This window comes from Antechinus flavipes, chromosome 2, assembly GCF_016432865.1.
Source record: "Antechinus flavipes isolate AdamAnt ecotype Samford, QLD, Australia chromosome 2, AdamAnt_v2, whole genome shotgun sequence".
Lineage (NCBI taxonomy): Eukaryota > Metazoa > Chordata > Mammalia > Dasyuromorphia > Dasyuridae > Antechinus > Antechinus flavipes.
This window is the reverse complement of record NC_067399.1, coordinates 97,847,446-97,866,896: the sequence shown is the minus strand read 5'-3', so window position 1 is coordinate 97,866,896 and position 19,451 is coordinate 97,847,446. Positions and strand designations below refer to the sequence as shown.

Below are 19,451 nucleotides of genomic sequence, written 5' to 3'. Positions count from 1 at the left end.
GTGCCCTGTCTTTCGAGTTCTCTTGTCCCTCCGCCCTAATCATTACTAAACCCCGGAGAAGTGGAATCTCCTTGCAAACCTTGCGTGGTTTTTAGTTGGGGACTGGGCATGCTCAGTAGATTAGGCTAGGCTTTTTCCCCCCTTAGGGGAGTAGGGGTTGGGGGGGAGGTTGGTGGGGTGGTGGCAAGTTAGGAACGAAACGCTTGCAGTAGGATCCCGCCCCCTGGATCTGGATCCCTCTGCAAAAGGACTGTGCAAAGGTTTCAAAGCCTTGGTCCTCAGGCATCTAAACCCGGAGGAAGAGAGGAAGCCTGCCTGCAGAGCGAGGCAAGCTCACCCCATCCCAAGCCTGAGGAAGGGGACACCGCTCTCCGTGGTACTGCAGAGAGCGCAGCTCCGCCCTTCTCGCAGAAGGACAGCACCCGGTATCACGTAACCCAGCCTCCTCCTTTTCCACCACCTCCTCCTCCTCCTCCTCTCTTCTCTCCTCTTCTCCTCCTCCCCTCCTTTGCCTTTTCTCCCCTCCCTCACTCCTAGAGATAGACGCTCAAGCCTGACGCCTCTGAAAACGCAGCAGCAGTCGCCTTAGAGCCAGAGACCTCGGGAAATTTCTCTTTGACCGATGCATGCTTCTGGCTCTGCCAAGAGCTAAAAGGAAAATCCAAGCAGGCAGGTAAAGAAGCTCAAAATGGACTGGGGGCGGGTGGAGGAACAGGGATAGTAGTATGTGTGTGTATGGGGGGGGGTGCGGGGTAATAGGCTAGGGAGGGAAACCCCCCACCCACCCCTTTCCCGTAACTGAGCTGGGATCTGCCACATATGCACAAGAGAGAAGGTTGGGGGCTCACAGAGGGGGAGGATTGCATGAAGCCTCCCAAATAGGTGGATGATAAGAAAGATGAGATGGTGGACTCTCAATAGTAACTTAAAGGTTGGATGCTGTGTTTTATTAGCAACATCAAGAAAAGAACTAGAAGGCTAGAAATTTAGGCAGTAAAATATTTCTTCCCCCCCCCCCCACCCCAAGCTGCGTGTTTCCTTAATCCATGCAATCCAAGAAACTGCACTGGGAAAAGAGATGGAGCATAGGGACTGGGCGGGAAAGAAGGGTAGAATATTGGGTGTGTATTGTCATTAAGAGACTTATCTGAGAGCGAAAAATAATTAATGACTTTTCTTTTTATTTTAATGTATTTGAAACTATTCAGATTCTTTTTATCTCATGCTTTGAAGGATTGGGAAAGAGGGGTGTGTGTGTGTGTGTGTGTGTGTGTGTGTGTGTGTGTGTGTGTGTGTGTTAGAAACATATTAAAATAAATGTAACTGCATCTGGTGAGGGTATTGTATCGATCCTTCCAGTAGCTTGGAAATGAATTTGATTCTAGAAATGAAAGAAAAGATTAATGAGGCTGTTAAATCTGCTTTTGAATTAGAGCGCTTCTCCTTTTGGCTGCAGCAAGGTTGTTTTTCAGATCCTTTTATTTCATCCTGTAATTTGTGAACTGGCCAGGTATTCCCTGCACCCAGAGAGATTCCTTTTTCTCCTTATAAATACACACTGGTACACACAATGAGCTTCCTCTAAGAATTGTGATAGCTACTTGTCCTGCTCTGTACTACAAAATGTATGTCTTCTGCTATTTCCCCCCTTTTTTTCTTTCTTAAATAAAAATGGCAAATTAGGGGAGGAAGATGAGAGGGAGAAAGGGAGATAGATTATAGGATGAACCCTGTAGCATGTATTAAGAAAATAACTACATCTAAAAAAAAAAAGCCATGATAAAAAATGATTTTCTAATGAAGCAGGTAATATTTGGATTCTATATTCTATTTTAAGTTGTGTCAGTCCTTATTTATTTTGCATGTAATTGAAGATTGGTAGTATGAGTATACTTCTGAGATAGAATATCTTAAAATATGTATTCCTTAAAATAATATAACAGTCTTTCTGAAGACTAGGCAAATCACTCTACAGACAGGTCTGGTGTTTGGTGATGGTGTGGAATGTATCAGCCATAATAAATAAGCAGCTGAGATTTTTTTTTTCTCTTTTGCTAGTGTGGGGTGTGTATGAGAGAGAGAGAGAGAGAGAGAGAGAGAGAGAGAGAGAGAGAGAGAGAGAGAGAGAGACACTGACTAGACCCAACCAGTCATCAATTTCATCTAGGGAGGAACTTGAAGTGGGATCCCCGAGCTTGGTGGCTCTCAGCTGACACCTGTAGGGATTGCTCTGTACTGAAGAGAAATGCTTTAAGCTCCCTCCGTGCAGAAGCAGCAGCACAATGCGGTGCAATAAATTACAGCTAGTTTCTGCTTGTTAAAAAAAAAAAAAAAGTGTTAATTAGAGAGTGAGTTTCTTTGTCCAAATGATAAATTTTTTTTGGAGGGGTAAGATAATGTATAAATCTTCTTGACATGAAAGACAACATAGTCATGATGCTGTTATTGTCTCCACAAGATGCCCCCCTCCCCCCCTTTTATTTATAAAAATTTGGCTTAGGCAGTATTTATGACTTTATAGCATTTATAGCATTTCAAAAAAACCTGTCATATTAGAGTGTGATAAAGAGAGGTGATTTAACAGCATAGACAGGGGGTTGAGCTTTGCTGAGGTAGTGGTGATTCAAAGGTATGATTTTAAATCCTTGCATTTCTTGAGCCACAAGAGCTGAGGTGACATGTGTGCCAGCTGCTTCTTAAGATACACAAATTCTACTAGGGGATAGCCAGATAAGGAACAGAGCAGGACTTGGATTGCTATAGTGATGGGAAAAATATTAATACCATAAAAACACTAGAGAATTGTATACTTTATAGGAAATGAATAGAAGAGTGAATGCTATTTTTTTTAAAAATCCATATTTCAATGGAATTTTCACCAAACATTATGAGAATTTTGGCAATTCTAATTTTTAAAAAGTAACTTAAAATTCTTTGAAAATTTTTAAGAATCTTCTAAGAAACCCTTGTGGCACCATATTTCCTTGTGAAAATAAATTGGTAGGAATGCAGTACAAATAAAAGTTGACTGTTCCTTACAGACTCTTTAATCTACTTTATAACTACTCAAAGCTATATATATATATATATATATATATATATATATATATATATATATATATATATATATATATATATATGAAGGTCTGGCTAGAATGATATTCATATATTTCTAATCAGATAAGAGGTAATACTGAGGGGGGAGATATATTTCTGGAGAAAATTTCAAAGAAAAGAAGAATAAGCTGGGCTTAATTCCCCTCCTTTCAGATTTTTAAAAATTCTTTATAAATAATTCCTTAAAAAAATAAAGAAAATAAAGAAAATCAGATCCCTGTCCTAAACTGGTTTGAATGCCTGCTGGTTAATTACTACAAGAAGTTGCAAATTTGCATTAAGCCATTTTATATGGCTACACTAGACTTTAGATTAAATAAACACATAATTTATCATATTCCCTTTTGTTTACTGTATGAATTTTATGCCTGGTGTACTATTAAAGAATAGTTATGCCCAGTAATTGGTAAAATAATAAAGAAATTCATCTGACTGACATGGTAAATAGACTTAGAATTTATTTTGTTTTCTTAATTCTTTGCAGATTTCTGGGTCACTAAAAAAAGAGAGCAAACAAACCCAACACATCAACATGCACCCAAGTTGAGCTTGGCTTTGCATGGAAGGAAAGAAAAGAAGAAGAGCTGTTGAGCTTTATAATTAAAGGAACTCTCCTTCTATCTGACAGCTTTTGGGCTTCAACCCCACTGTTGGGGAGAAGATAAAAGGGGAATTAAAAATAGCTTGAGAAAGTCATGAGCAAGGAGGCTAACATTCTGCCCTGGCTGCAGTGGGACCAATGTTTTGTGATTTGACAGAACCTTTATTGGCAGGGAAGTTTGGATTTGATAATTGATGTTCTAAAGAAGATAAGGACCTTTCTTCCCCTTATTGGGGACTATTCAGTTTGGGGGTAACATGTGAAGATATACATCTGCAGGCATGTGGAAATATTAATATTAGGTTGTCAGACATCTGAGAAGTTTGGTGTTTTGTTTTGTTTTTCCTACACATCTATCCTGTTGCCACCATCAGAAGAATCTGAAGGATTGTTGCATTTGGAAGTGGAAGTATCTGCTGACTCATTCATTGAACCAACAGCCCATATCATCTACCTAAGTGATCAACATTTTTTCTTACTTTATTCTTGATAAAGTTTTTAGCACATTTCCTCAAGGTGTATTTACCCTTTGGCCTGGAAGTTCTGTGGTTATACTATTCAACTAGGGCTGACATTTTCCAGTGGGGTAGGAAATATACAGAGAGGGTGAGAAGCTTTTGGAAAAAGAAGAAAAAAGAGGGTATCAGGTAAAGAAAGGAGCATTCCTATTCCAACCATTTTTCATCCTATTCCTATCCCTTTTTATTCCCTGACCCTCTCCCTAATTCCACCTTAGGGTGTCTAGGAAGATTTTGAACCTGTCCACCCCTGCGTCTCCGCGCCGCACCCCAGCCCCGAGCATGGGGACGGCGCTGCTCCAGCGTGGGGGGTGCTTCCTTGTATGCCTCTCACTCCTACTTCTAGGGTGCTGGGCAGAACTGGGCAGTGGGCTGGAGTTCCCAGGGGCTGATGGTCAGTGGACCCGATTCCCCAAGTGGAATGCCTGCTGTGAGAGCGAGATGAGTTTCCAGCTGAAGACACGAAGTGCCCGGGGCCTAGTTCTCTACTTTGATGATGAGGGTTTCTGTGACTTCTTGGAGCTGATTCTTACCCGAGGTGGCCGGCTGCAGCTCAGCTTTTCAATCTTCTGTGCTGAGCCTGCAGTCCTCTTGTCGGATACACCAGTCAACGATGGTTCTTGGCACACGGTGCGGATTCGCCGGCAATTCCGAAACACAACTTTGCTCATCGACCAAACAGAGGCCAAGTGGGTGGAGGTCAAGTCCAAGCGACGTGATATGACAGTATTCAGTGGTCTTTTTGTGGGTGGCCTGCCTCCAGAATTACGGGTTGCAGCACTCAAGTTGACACTGGCCTCAGTGAGGGAGCGGGAACCCTTCAAAGGGTGGATTCGTGATGTACGGGTGAACTCATCCCAGGCCTTGCCAGTGGAGAGTGGCGAGGTGAAACTGGAGGATGAGCCTCCCAGTAGTGGTGGGGGGAGCCCATGTGAGGTTGGGGAGGAGGGCGAGGGAGGCGTATGCCTCAATGGAGGGGTCTGCTCCGTGGTGGATGACAAAGCGGTGTGTGACTGCTCCCGAACTGGCTTCCGCGGCAAGGACTGCAGCCAAGGTAAGAGGCCCCGATGCCCACCTGTCCAAAGGGGGCACAAAAAGGGAATGGTGGGCATGATGGGTAAGCTTGCATGGGATTTTATTATTTCAGACAATGTGTCTGTTATCTCCAAGGTGAGGTCCTCTTTCTTCCCGACTCTGTCTTTGTTTGATCCACCGTTTCTCCTTGGTATCCTCTCTCCCTTCAAGTAGCCATAATCCCTGATTTCACTGTCCAACAGGGATCTCCCTATTGAATTGCTTGCTCTTAATTAATAATTATGGAGCAGGATGAGCTCTTCACTCCTTTGGATGAAGATATTACCTTTATCTCTGAACCAATCCTCTAAGTCTTCATGAATCTAGCATAATCATTCACTTGGATAGAGCCCATCTACTTAGACTTAAACCTCCCCCCTTACCTATTCACTCCAAATAGTCCTGCAAATTATATAGTTATTATTAATGCAATAAAAATTAATTTAAAAATCTGAAGAGACTAGGTTATGTAGCTGATGGTTTTTGGAATGAGTGTGGAGGTGGAATTGGGAGGCTCACCACTGAGGACATTTATATGATTGTGATTTTAAAAAAAAGAATTAGAATCATGAATCCTGTTGAGTAGATGGATTAGAGAAAACAGAAATAAACTTGAAAGAAAAATAAAAGGAAGAGGAAATTTTGAAATCTGTTTTTATTAGAGGAGTTGTAATCTGGAGACTTGGTTCTTATGGCTATGAAGAAGCCTATTATCTGTGAAACAAAAAGAAGCCTTGGTGTTTGGTATAGTTCCTTTGAAGTGGAGCAAGATAGGTCATTCTGATTTCTGAAAATGCTGGAAAATTGAATGTGTGTGTCCTAGAAGATGATAGACAAAAGGAAAAGTAAACCAGTGGAGAAAATGAATATTTTAGGCATGGGAAGTTGCTAGATGTTTATACATTGGGAATAGATCAAAACATTTTGGAAAGGGCATGTTCATGAGGTTATTCCTCTATGTTAAAAAAAAAAAAAACACTCAGAAATTAAGGCATAAATTGAATGGATGATGTTATTTGGGCTTGAGACTGTTTGAAAATTACTTTTTAAAAGTGCTGTCAATTAGGTTTCTTTTTCTTCTGTCACATTTTTATTCTTCAGTGTAAATCTGGTGTGTGGCTTATGTGATAGTGAACAAATAACAGTTCTTTGGGAGGACCAATAGCATAACATCTACAAATTAGGAAATTAATATTTTTTAAATGAGGAAAAGCAATGTGATAGTTACTAGAAACTAAACAGAAGAGAAGGCACATGGAATATAAAATAGTATTTTATAGCTTTAATTAGGGAAATCATTGATCATCTATGAGTGAAATGAAAAAGGTGAGCAGTATATGCCATCAAATTTTGTGATCTATAGAGAAAGAAAACTCATTTGTGGGTGTGTTTCATTATGTAATACCTGTCTTTTACTGACTCTGCTGAGGAGAAACAGTCAACATAAATATTTGGAAAGGCAACTCTTTCTCTTATCACTTAATTTCAGACCTCCCCTTTAAAATGTGTAAATGTTTACTCTTTTTTTAAACATCAGAAACAATTGGGAAGTGGTTTAGTTGGATACCTTGAAATCTTAGCTGACTTAACGAGAAATGGAAGCAAATTCAAGAATCCCTTAATTCTAGGATATATCCAGATTATTATTGACAGTCATGATCACTTACCTACAAAATTTTAGCAGGAGAATGTCTTCCAAGGCATATGCTACAAATCAGCTTTGCCAGTAAATTTCCATGGTTGTAGTATTAGACTTAATGGCTATATTTACATTCTGAAGCCTTCTTCCTTGGGGGGAAGTTGGGTCTTCATATGAATCAAAGGAGGAAATGACAGACATAATGGGTTGATCATAGCAAAAAGAAAGTGTATTTGTCATAGACTAATAGAAAAAGGATATAAAGTATAATTATTCTGTAAAAAGTGTTTCATACAAACCTGGTATTGCTTTAAAAGGTATAAAATACAATTAAATGAAGAACACATGAAATGAAACTTCCGTCTTTAAATTAGGCAACAAATATGATACAATGACAGCTGGTACTGTGTGGGTGGGTGTTTTTAATGAAAATTTTGATTTTTTTTCTGTGCATCTTGGATGCAGAGAATGAGGGATCATGCATAATCAGGAAGGTTTCAGCATAGAGGAGAGAGGAGGGAAAGTAATATGTCAAACAGAACAAAATTAGATATCTTGGAACCTGCATTTTAATTTGACACATAAGGAATATGTTTTCCCTATAGGATAAAGAATACTTCCCAAACGTGTATTATTGAACATTCTAGTACTTGATGAAAAAGATAATTCCACCTAAGATTTAAACTCATCAGGATTCTTGTGTAGTACTAATTCATTTTAGAAATTTATTTCTTATATTGAGTACAATGGCAATTGCTTCAATGTGAGAATAAGTTACTTTGAATAACACAGAATCAGAAAATAAAGAATGTAGAGACTGAAGTCATGTTTTCCAAAAGAACTCATTCCTTGTTTCCTATTTTTTTCCAATTAAGTGTGTGTGTCAAATGATGCCTATTGAATAATTGATTTACAAAAGATGGAAAAGAGGGATATTTTGAATTCCTTTCCTAAAAACTCCATATATATCTAGTCAAGAACCAACAGATCTATTCGGATGCAGTGAAAATGAAATTATATGTTCAGCCATCATTTATATTCAATTGTGCATAAACTTTTTTAACATGTTAAAAATAATGCCAAACATACTTATGCTCCAATTGTCTATACTCTGGCATTATTTGTTTCTAAACAGATTAAGAACCTTGACCAATCAAAAGTCTTTATCATTTATCTGGTCTAACATCACCAGGAAAAATCTTATTTCCAGATTTTCACAACATTTGGTTTTACTAACACATCTGTCCCTAAGAAGTACACCTTTTTTCTTGTTTATTGACATCATGTGAACAGGGAGATACTACTGAAGGGAACAATGTTATCAGACTTTTTTTTTTTTTTGAGGTAGATTGAAATAGAGGACAGATTAAGAGTCATTCTAGTTATTGACAGAACCAAGACTGGAGCACAGAAAATCCTCATTTCACTAGCTAAAAAGTAATTTTGAATTATATTGCAATGTCACTGAGATCAATGTTTAAGTTCGTTGTTTTTATCTCTGCAATTCAAAAGGTGGAATTTGAAAAAAAATATTTCCACCAAATATTGAGCTATATCTATTATATTGTGCAACACTAGGCATAAACCTCAGAATTTTACAGGAAAATAAATTTTTCCCAGAAAAACTAATAGGCTAGGCATTATATTAATTTTTCTTGAGCTCCACACATTTACTGCCACTAAACCATATCATTGTTTATTCTTTCTCCTTTGGCATACTAATGGTCTGAAAGAATCAATGACATCCACAAATGCCTAAGCATCAAAATGACAATAGATATCCTTAAGTTTAAAACCATTGCCTTAATGAATATTTCATTTCTTTCACATTTTCAATGAAATCTTGAACATTTTATGTTTTAAATTTCAAATATCAATTTGAATTTTGATTCCTTTCATCACCTCCCACATTCAACCGTCTGAGAGATGTTTACTTTGATTGATTGATTAAAGTTTTTGAATATCTACAAGGTTATTCATATATTATATTCTATTTGAAAACTTATCAAACTGACCAGAGGATTAACTATATATGTTATTTTAAGTTTGTAATACAGATCAGTTGCATCTATTCATTGTAATCAAAGGACTGGATTGCATCTTATCTGGAAATTCTGGTCCCGTTTATAAGTTTCTTCAGAGTATTCATGAATGTCATTCTTTTTCATATAGACTATGGTCTCTTCTTTGGAAGTTGTTCTTTGTAATAATGGAACTTCCACATTTTTCTGACCTGGAAACTAATAATAGAGATAAAATGACATCTAAGATACTGGCAGATCTGACAGAAACACAGGCCTTTTGAACCTGTTTATATATTTTCATATTAGTTTAATGTTCATCTATTTTATCTACTCAGGTAGGTAGTAAATACTTGGAGGAAGGCAACATGGCAAATGCATCCTTATAGCTCCAAGCTACAGAGCACAATGTCTTGTACCCAACTGCATATGGAATATTTATGATTTGATATCCTTAACATTTCTGATACTACTTTCTATAACCAAGATATATAGAGAAAGTGTGGTTGCATGTAATTTTCTGGCACTAATATTACTAAGTGTGTAGGTAATGAAGATAGAGATTCCATATTACATCTTGCAGGGTACTCCACAGATAAAAAATGAAATATAATTCATGTTTATTTAATAAAAAATAAATTGAGTATTAAATTAAGAACAGAAATCAACTTTACTGAGATCATCTATATTATTTTGAGTGTTTGCACAAAAAGTAGCTGATTTCTGTTAGAAATTGTCAAAGTGGATCAGTGACTTTGGCCTGAATGAAAGACTTTGCAGCTAACAAGACATAGTAATAGGTGCTCTTTATCAGGAACTTTGCCTGATCTAGACAATCCATGTTTTAAAATGAAAGAGGAATTGAAAACCCCAAAATTTCAAAGGAAGCTGCCTATATATGGCTTTCAAAAGATTTCTTTCTAGTCAGAGAGGTGTTGAAAAATAATTTTTTCCTGAGCCATTTTTCTCTCTCTTAAAAGTAAAAGAACTCTAACCAAAGATAAAATTTTGGTTATTGAAAATTCCATAGTATAGAACTTCTTGTTCTTGTTCTGTACCCTTAATCTGAGGCCAGAAGGATTTAAACCAAATTAATTATATTTTATTTTAGCATTTCCCTTATCATCTATAGGTGTCTTTATATTCTTAGTTTTCTGAATAAATTCTTTTTGATTCTATGCTATATAAAGAACATTAATCCTTTAACTTTATTATAAATTCTAATTCTGCCACCAACCTATGAAACCTATTGATTAATTCTTCATTAGCTAACATTTTGAATTTCTATTGTTTTGGACTGTGCCATTATCTATATTCATTAGATGACTTATCATCATCATTATTAGATGAATTGGAGCTGCTTAGTTGGCTTTCAAGGTTTTTTTTTTTTTTTTAATCTTTCAAGAGATGAATTAGATGTATGACTACAGTAAGAGTCATACTGTAGTATGACTTGGCTTGGAATTACATTTAAATTTTAAAATTCCTAGGGAGAAGGCACTCCCCCCATCCCAGTAATCATATCATATCCACTGCGAATTTTCCTAAAATCAAGTATTGTGTTTAAGAAAATATAGTTTCTTTGATAGCAGGAACTATTTTTCACTCTGTCTTTATATCACCAGTGGCAAACTCAGCCCCTTGCAAATACTCAGTGCTTAATACATGGTTTTTGGAATTGGATTTAATTAAGCTTCATACAAAACCTTGTTCCTTTTCTGGATATCATGATACAAAGCATGATGGCAATTAATGCTCATTTCCAGGTTTTTGTTCCATTTGCTACCAAGTGGTCTAATTGTTAGTGGTTTTTGCTGTTTCTTACTATTCATTTCTACTTCCATTATTGAAATAATGTTAACCCTATAGATCCCAGTAGCATTAATTTTCTCTAAATCTGCCTTTTTCCTCACATATGTGGACAAATAATATATTTTTTTCAGAAGGCATTTGAATACTTTAATAATTGTAGGATCAATCTGTAACAAAACATATTATCAGTCAAGTCCAACTACTTTAGAGCTTCTGTTTTGCCTTCTATTCAGTATTTACATAGAATTAGCATTTGGTACAATGAACTTGACCAGAACATATTGTATATAACTATTACTGAGATTCGGAATCTATTATATATGTGTGTGTATGTGTGTGTGTGTATATATATTATATATATATATACATATATATATATATACACACATGTATATATGTATATATATATTTTATATTACTTAAATAATTGTGGTATATCCTGTAAATCAATTTTCATATTATCACAGTAAAACAAATGTCTGTATGTTTTATGTTCTTAGAAAGAGTTAGCTTAGGAAGGTATCATGTCTATTTCTGTGCTCTTTCCAAGTGTCTAACTATTTTGTAATTTTTTGAATTTCTGTGGTGCTGTTTTATCTCAGAATTTTAATGTGGTCATACAGAGTTAATTTTTGAGAATCATGTGGTGGGATCAATGTTATATATAGATATTTATCATACATTTATTGGTCTTTTTTGTTTTTTAAATTTAATAATTAAACTTCAGAATTAGTAATTAGACATCCTTTCTTTTGCCACTCATTTTGTAAGGAGTGGAAGGAAGCACAGAAAGTATGCTGTACCAAATCCAGTTTTGATATTGAGTAGAAAAACATAATATTGCTACTCTTGAATCACAAGTGTCACCTTCCCAGAAGCCCTTGCTTTCAATTTTAGATAAGATTCTTCAACTAACCAAGAAATAGTGTTGGCTGCCCCCAAAGGTTTCAATTAGTTCTTGAGTACCAGCTTAATGTCTAAGACTTAGGTGGAGAGTCATGTGGAAGTGGTAGAACTCCTAGTTCTGGGCTTGAGCACTGATTGATTTAAACACTGACTGACTTGAGGGTTCCTGTTTTATCCAGGTCAAGTAGAATCTGGACTTTCTTAGAAAAAACTCTGATGATGACTCTGGGAACTGCAGATGATGTGTGGTTGTTTGCCTTGGGGTTTTTCAGCTTATTCTTGGTGACTTGGTATGCTAAACATTAGGCTATCTGAGCATGGACAACTAAGTAGTTTCCCAGATATTAAAGGAAGTTCTTCAATGTCCTGTAATAATTAGTCAGATAAAATGTACATTCACATATGTTGGTATTATTTCAGGATCAATCTGGATGGATTCAACTACCTATCTTTGTAATTATTTATCCATACATGGCATAAAATAAAAGCTTATATTATATTTTACTTTTAGTTTCTGTAATCATTTTGTTTTTATTCTCTTATTTAATCTTCAAATCAGTCTTGTGAGATTGCTGCTAGAATTATCCACATTTTATAGGCTATTGAGGTGCAATAAAATTAAAAACTTGTACAATATCATCCAGATCATAGGTATCAGATATAGAATTACATTGTAGGTCTTCCTGACTCCAAATTTACCCCACTCTACTGCATCTTCATACTATTCTGTAGGCCATATTACCCTTTAATTTGCTGTGCAAAGGACAATGGGCTGAGATTCAGAAGACAGGGATATTTCTATAATTAGCTGCATAATATTTCATAATTTTTGCTAAATATTTTCATCTTTGAAATATGATTGACAGTTGCCTGCCTTGAGTAGGGCAAGTATTGCAGTAAAGATTAAAGGAAAGAACAGGCACAATGGATAATCCAATCTAGATTAGATTTTATCAAACTTTTAAAAAGTTAAATGTTACACAAATGTAATGTTCATGGTGCTAGCAGAATACAGATGTTAATGAAAATGTTTAAAGACACAAATCTTCCTTTGGTGTCATTTCAGATTCATTTTGCATCACTTAGATTCAATATTATGCAACTGAATTGCTAAAGTTCTGAGTAGTTCTCTTATTACACTTTGATATATTATTTCATCATCAAACACTCTGCCAAGTAAGCAGGATGTTGATTCTACTTTTCCTCTTGTGTAAAATCTAAACTAAGAAATATTGAGGTTTAATGTTAACAACTGACATGTTTTCTATTCATTATATAAACTAGCGTGAGATGACTCCTATCAGCCTACATGTGCTTAAAACTTTGCTAAAGCTTTCAATGGAATCTTTCATAAGATACTACAAAAATGATACCTTCTGCATTGCTGAAGATTCCATCCTAAGTAGAGTTAAGTTAATAAAAGGGGAGGTGTCAAATTATTGTAACATATACATTAAGGCACAATGGTGATTTTGAGCTTCTATGCTACTCTTGAGAAAAATGTAATTTAGAGAAAAGTTGCCTATTTACATTGGGAGAAAAAGTTTACATGCCAGGAATTACATCTCACAATAAAATTAGAAATCCAGACCAATAAATCAAAATTGAAAAGCCACCCTCATTTATAGAATGATTTAAAGTTTACAAAATTCTTTCCTCACAACAACCAAATTAAATGAAAATAGAAATCTGTGATCTAATCCTTTTCTTCAAAGAGCTTATAGACAAGGAAGATACATATATAGATAGATAGATAGATAGATAGATAGATAGATAGATAGATAGATGTTAGTTGAATGCACATCATAATGGTGAGTGCATATTATTCCTGGGGCTGGATTTGTAGATTTCATCTAATGGAAACTACTAAAATCTTCAGAATTTAGAATGCAATCGAATCCCAAATCTGTTGGAACTTGTTCCTGCCACATTTTGTGTTCTCCTGGCACAAAAGCAGAAAATCTTGAGTTTTGTTTAAAAAGCTGGTGTTGACACCAGCCTGTTTATTTCTTTTATCTTCCTTTTTCATGTTATGGGTAACATAACATGAGTATGCATTAAACACTTTTAATGTGCCAATCACTATGCTGAATTTTACATGAAAAACAGACAAACAAACAGACTATTCCTGTGCATAGTGGGGGAGGGGCACAAAAAGGTTAATAGTCCCAGGGAGAAGAGTACCTTGATGAAAAAGTTATGGGATTGATGATTAGGGACATAGGGAAGTAGATTAAAACATTCCACTCAGGAAAAAATGACAGACCACCTGGGGTATATTGAAGAGACTTCCACATTTTGGTGAGACTGTTAATGAAGAGGTGCTAGATCAGATCTGAAAGTGTCAAAGTGATGCATGGGTTATCTCAAAATAGTATTTATTAGAGGCTGTCACTCATGAGGGTTATGGGATAACAGGGTGGAATATCTACCCATTCATTTATTCTGGTGTGGGTTGCAATAAATTCTGTTTGTGAGGAGGTTGTTAAAAAGAGCTGAAAGTTAAAGATATGACATGAGTATACATCATTTTCCCCAAAATTTATTTTATTTAAAGAAACAGAATAAGAAAAAAGAAAAACAGAAAAGAAGACAAAACAAAATGAAACAAAACAAAAGAGAACATTGTCATGTGCCCAGCAGATCATCAAGGAGGATTCAAAATATATAACAACAAATTGTCAGATCAAGAAAATATATGTATTAATAGAAGAAATTATATTCATGGGGGTCCATCATTTCTTTAGTTTCTTGTAAATTGCTTTGTTGTTCTATGCTGTACCCCTTTTTTACTTTATTCTTTTCTCTCCTTTCATCTAGTCCACCACCCCCAAGCAGGCAATAATTAAGAAAGGATATATTTACATATATATATAGATAGATAGATACAGATATATACATATATACCCACATATACCCCGATACATAGATACACACATAGTTTTCCTATCCCTGCTGACACTGTGTTTTTATTCTGTTTCTAACTTGCCTTGCTATTACTTAACTTCTTTCTAACCATAAATCCCTCTCTTAGCTTCTTCTTTCACTCTGTTTCCCCTGTCTACCCATCCCTCTCCCCCTTATTTCTTTATATATTTTGGAAGGTGCTATATTATAAATGTAGTGTTGCCTACTTAATCCATTCCCAATCTGAATATTTTTTCAGAATTATGAACCCTTTTCCCTCCTCTAATGTTTCGGTATCTATTCTTCCTCTGCAACTCGTTTATATAACATAATTACTATTTTTACTTTAACTAAGCCCAGATATTTCTTTTGAGCTGTTATATTGTTGTTGTCTATCTTAAATACATGCTATAAATGTCCCATGTAAAAATTTATCCTTATTGAGTTTCCTGAAATTTATCTTTGATATTGGCTCTTATATGTTAAATATTCTATTAAGTTCAGATTTGGTTGATTAAAAGTCCTGAAAATCTGCAGTCCATTGAATGTCTATTTTTTCACATTCATTATTATAGATAATTTTGCTGGATATTATGTTATTGGCCACAGGCCTAGTTCTTTGGATTATCAGTCAGAACCTGAACTCTTTTATTATGGCTTCTGATGAATCCTGTACAATTCTAATTGTAGCTGCAATATTTTTGAATTGTTTTTTTTTTTCTTGTTCCTTGCAAAATTTTCTCTTTGATCTGGAGATTTTGAAATTTGGCAATAATGTGTTTTCAACAAAGCATCTTGTTGAGGTAGTGATCGAGTGGATTTTTTTTTCTATTTCTACTTTCCCCTTATATTCTCTCACACCAGGATAATTTTCTGAGATTATTTCTTGCATTATTGTCTCAAAATTATTTTTTGGTCATAACTTTCAGACAATCTAATTATCCTTATATTTTCTCTTTTTGATACCCCTAAGGGCCCAATTCTAATTTTCAAAGACTTATTTTCCTCTTTGAGACTATCTCCTGGTTGATTAACTTTTTTTTCATAATCTTGTTTTTCTTGAATAGTTTTGATTCTTTTATTTTTTTATTTTTTCCTCAATTTCTCTCATTTGACTTTTAATTTTTTTGAGTTCAATAAATTCTCTCTAGGCAGGGAGTCATTTCACATTACTCTTTGGGGTTGAAGCTTTTTTTTTTACTTCAGTGGCCTTCTCTGAAGATGAACCCCTGTCTTCCCTTTTCTCATAGATGTTTCTATTGTAGGGTTATTTCTTCTTTGTGGGCTCATTATTATTTTTTTAATAAGAGGTATTTGTAATCTGGCGGTGGGGAGGATGGTATCTCTGACTTCACTTCAGATCTCTCTTCTGACAGGAACCCCAAACCAAAAATTCCACCCTCCTGCAAGTGCCCGAAGCTTACAACATCCCTGCCCCACTGTCTTCTGCATTCACTGGGTACTGGTTCCTTCTCACTCAGGGCAGCATCTTAGTGCACAACTGGGGTTGGCATTCCCAATCAGCAGAGGTTCACTCAGTCTTCCCAAACTCAGACCCCTACTAGACAAACAGTCTGTGAGGTAAAAGTTTCTCTGGTTTCTGCTGAGAATCCAGCTATCTCCAGTTCGGTCTGGGGCTTCCCACTTGATGTTTCTGGGGAGCTAGTTCAGAGGTGTTTTGTACTTCACCAGGTTAATCCCTGCTCCAGATCTTTCTTTGGATCTTCTCAGGTCTTTCTTAAGTTCTTCTTAGGTTATATCTGGGGGACTTTTTTTTCTATCTCAATCTTATTATTTTTCACAAATCTATGTTCACCACTGAGGCATAAATTTAGTTCTATTTGTGGGGGAAATGTTATAATCAGAATGGCAGTTTTTTCTTCAGATGACAAGATGTAGCATGCTGAATAAAATACTGGATTTAGTGAGGAAGAAATTTAAATACTGCCTCAGATATTTTGTGCAAACCTGAGCACTTAATTTTAAGTGAATTAAGTGGGCCTCAATTTACTCATCTGTAAAGTAAAGGGGTTTGACTCCATTACTTCTGTGGTTCCTTCCAGCTCTAAATCCATGATTATGTACTTCAGACCTAGAACTGAAAACAATCTAGTGTTCAGGATGGAAAATTCACTGTCATGATGCCTGCTCTTGAAAAAATACATAAGCCAAAGTAAAGAACCCAGAAGAAGTCTTATCAAATTCCCTGCATTGAAAACTACCTTTTTCTGGTTTGCAAGCAAGGAAACATTGTAACCAAACAGTAGAAACCAGTGTTAACTAAAATAACATTTTCTTAGCACAAATCTCTGGTATAAAATTAGTAAAGAACTGAAGATAAACAAGAATATGTCAAGGGAAATGATTTATAAGATTTGGATATCAGTTTTTTAGAGCTAGAAAGTACCTAAATTGCTTGAGGAGTGTGTAACACTATCCTGAGTCCAAGAGACATTCTCTATGTTTATAAACATGAGAAATTCTATGTGGATTTCTATCAATGATAGAAAACAGCTTTGACATGGCTTTCTACCAGAACTTGGAAGCTGCTATTGTCCATGGCCTAACAGCTTTACTGTTAGTTTCATGCAAGAACCAAGCTTAGGCTAAATTTTACTCACATATTGCTAGAAAAAGTAAAGTGAAATTCTTTGGCCAAGCAGAAGCAGAGAAATAGGAAACCTTTGTTTTTCTTCTGAGCATTGTTGTGTCTTTATAATTAAGACTTCATCTATTCTCCTTTGGGATATTGCTGGCATGGCAGCATATAACCATAGTTAACTGCATGCTGCAAATATACTAGTATTCAGGAAGTACTAAGTTTAAAATGTAAAATCAGTGGTTCCTGTTTTGAGGCCACTGGGATTATATATGTCTTTTTTTATAATAATAGCCTTTTATTGTTCAAAATACATGCAAAGATCATTTTCGATATTCATTTTTGTAAAACCTTGTGTTTCAAATTTTTCTACCTTCCTCCCCATGTCCTCCCACCCCTAGACAGCAAGTAATCTAATATAGGTTAAACACATACAAATGTACAACTCATATATATATATATATATACACACACACACACACATATATATATATATATATATATCCACATTTATCATGCTGCACAAGAAAAATCAGATCAAAATGGGAAAAATGAGAAAGAAAACAAGCAAATTCACAACAACGACTACAAAGGTGAATATAAGTACTCCACATATGTGCTTCACATAGAGTCCCCATAGCCTTTTCTCTGGAGATAGATGGCTCTCTCTATAATAAGTCTGTTGGAATTAGCCTAAAAGTGATTATATATTTCAAATTTTCATTTGGTATAGGTATAAAATAATGCATGTTTAGTTGCTTAATAGAAATAGTTAAAAAGTAGTAATGTATTATGCTCAATCTGTGCCCACAGAAATTATCAGATTATTTTGTATATACTCCCTGTACCCAGGTTGGTTCATTTGGCTTTGTAGTAAAATATGGTGATATTTAAGATCAATGTGACTTTTATTCTTTCAAAATATAAAAGTTTATTATATCTGGTTTGATCTCATTTTCACATTAAAAAAATTCAACTTCCAACTGAAGAGACAAAAATGTTGCAAAATATTATATAAACTATAATATTTTATGTTAAGATAATCATTAATTACACACACATATATAAACCTCTATGTATACATCTATGTATATGTATATATAATATATTGTGTATGTATATACACACACACATATATAAGAGACAGACAGACAGACAGGAGAGAGGGTAGGGAGAAGGAGGAGGAGGAGAAGAGAGGAAAAGAGAAATGGAGTAGGAAGGGAGGGAAAAGGAGAAGAAAAAAATGGTGAGGGAAAGAGGGAGAAGAAGGAAAGAGGAAAAGAGAGAAAGAAAAGAAGGGAGGGAGAAGAAGGAAGGGAAAGGGAGAGAGGGAAAGGAAGAGTGAGACTTAATATCTTACAATATGTGAAAATTTCATACATGGCACTTTTAAAAAGCATAATTATGAAAGAATTATTTTCTGTGATTTTCTGTAGAGTTTTTTTAGATTATTTAAAATGTGCATTAAACACCACCTCCATATTGCTGATTATGTGAAAAACCAGCTATATGTGGTCATGCTTTAAAGCTGTATTGACAGTTACTTACAAAAAGTAGTTCAATTTGATGTACCTTAAATTATCTTTTTTTCCCTTGAGCTGTTGCATTATTTGAAACAAAAATCACTATTATTTTTAAGTAAGATATATTTTAGAGAAAGTTAAATGACCAAAGCCTTGTAAACACTGATTACTCAATAGATAAAAACTCCATGGTTCAAAAAACTTAAGGCAAATATAAATATTTATACTGCTCTTAATAAGTTACAAGGTCAAAAATATTCCAGTGACATTTGAAGGAATAAACTTTTTTTTAATTAAAGCTTTTTATTTTATTTTCTAAATATATACATGGATAATTTTCAACATTCACCCTACAAAACCCAACATTACCCTTTCTTCCCCCATCTCCTGCCCCAGTCAGCAAGTGATCCAACATATGTTGAATATGTGCAGTTCCTCTATTTCCACATATTTCCACAAATATCATGCCACTCCAGAAAAATCAGATCAAAAAGGAAAAAAATGAGAAAGAAAACAAAATACAAGCAAACAACAACATAAAGAGTGAAAATACTGTGTTGTGATCCACATTTAATTCCCACTGCCCTCTCTCTGGATGCAGATGATTCTCTTCATCACAAAACCATTGGAACTCATCTGAATCACCTCATTGTTGAAAAGAGTCATGTCCATCAGAATTGATCATTGTATTATTTTGCTATTGCTGTATATAATGATCTCCTGGTTCTGCTCAT

The 19,451-nt window shown here is 35.3% G+C and overlaps 1 protein-coding gene across 13 annotated transcripts in view; it reads left to right on the top strand.

Annotated features, from left to right (window-relative positions):
• Positions 1–204: 204 nt before the first annotated feature.
• NRXN1 (neurexin 1) overlaps positions 205–19,451 on the top strand; it is a 1,357,693-nt gene continuing 1,338,446 nt past the window's right edge. For 10 of the 13 annotated variants that reach the window (XM_051975259.1, XM_051975258.1, XM_051975254.1 and 7 more), the window contains exons 1-2: positions 206–673; positions 3,602–5,290. In XM_051975259.1, the coding sequence (XP_051831219.1) occupies positions 4,519–5,290 (772 nt within the window). In that variant the 5' untranslated portion in view covers positions 206–673; positions 3,602–4,518. Of the gene's footprint in view, positions 674–3,601; positions 5,291–19,451 lie in introns of all 13 variants that reach the window. The other 3 variants (XM_051975251.1, XM_051975247.1, XM_051975246.1) reach the window with 1 other exon arrangement.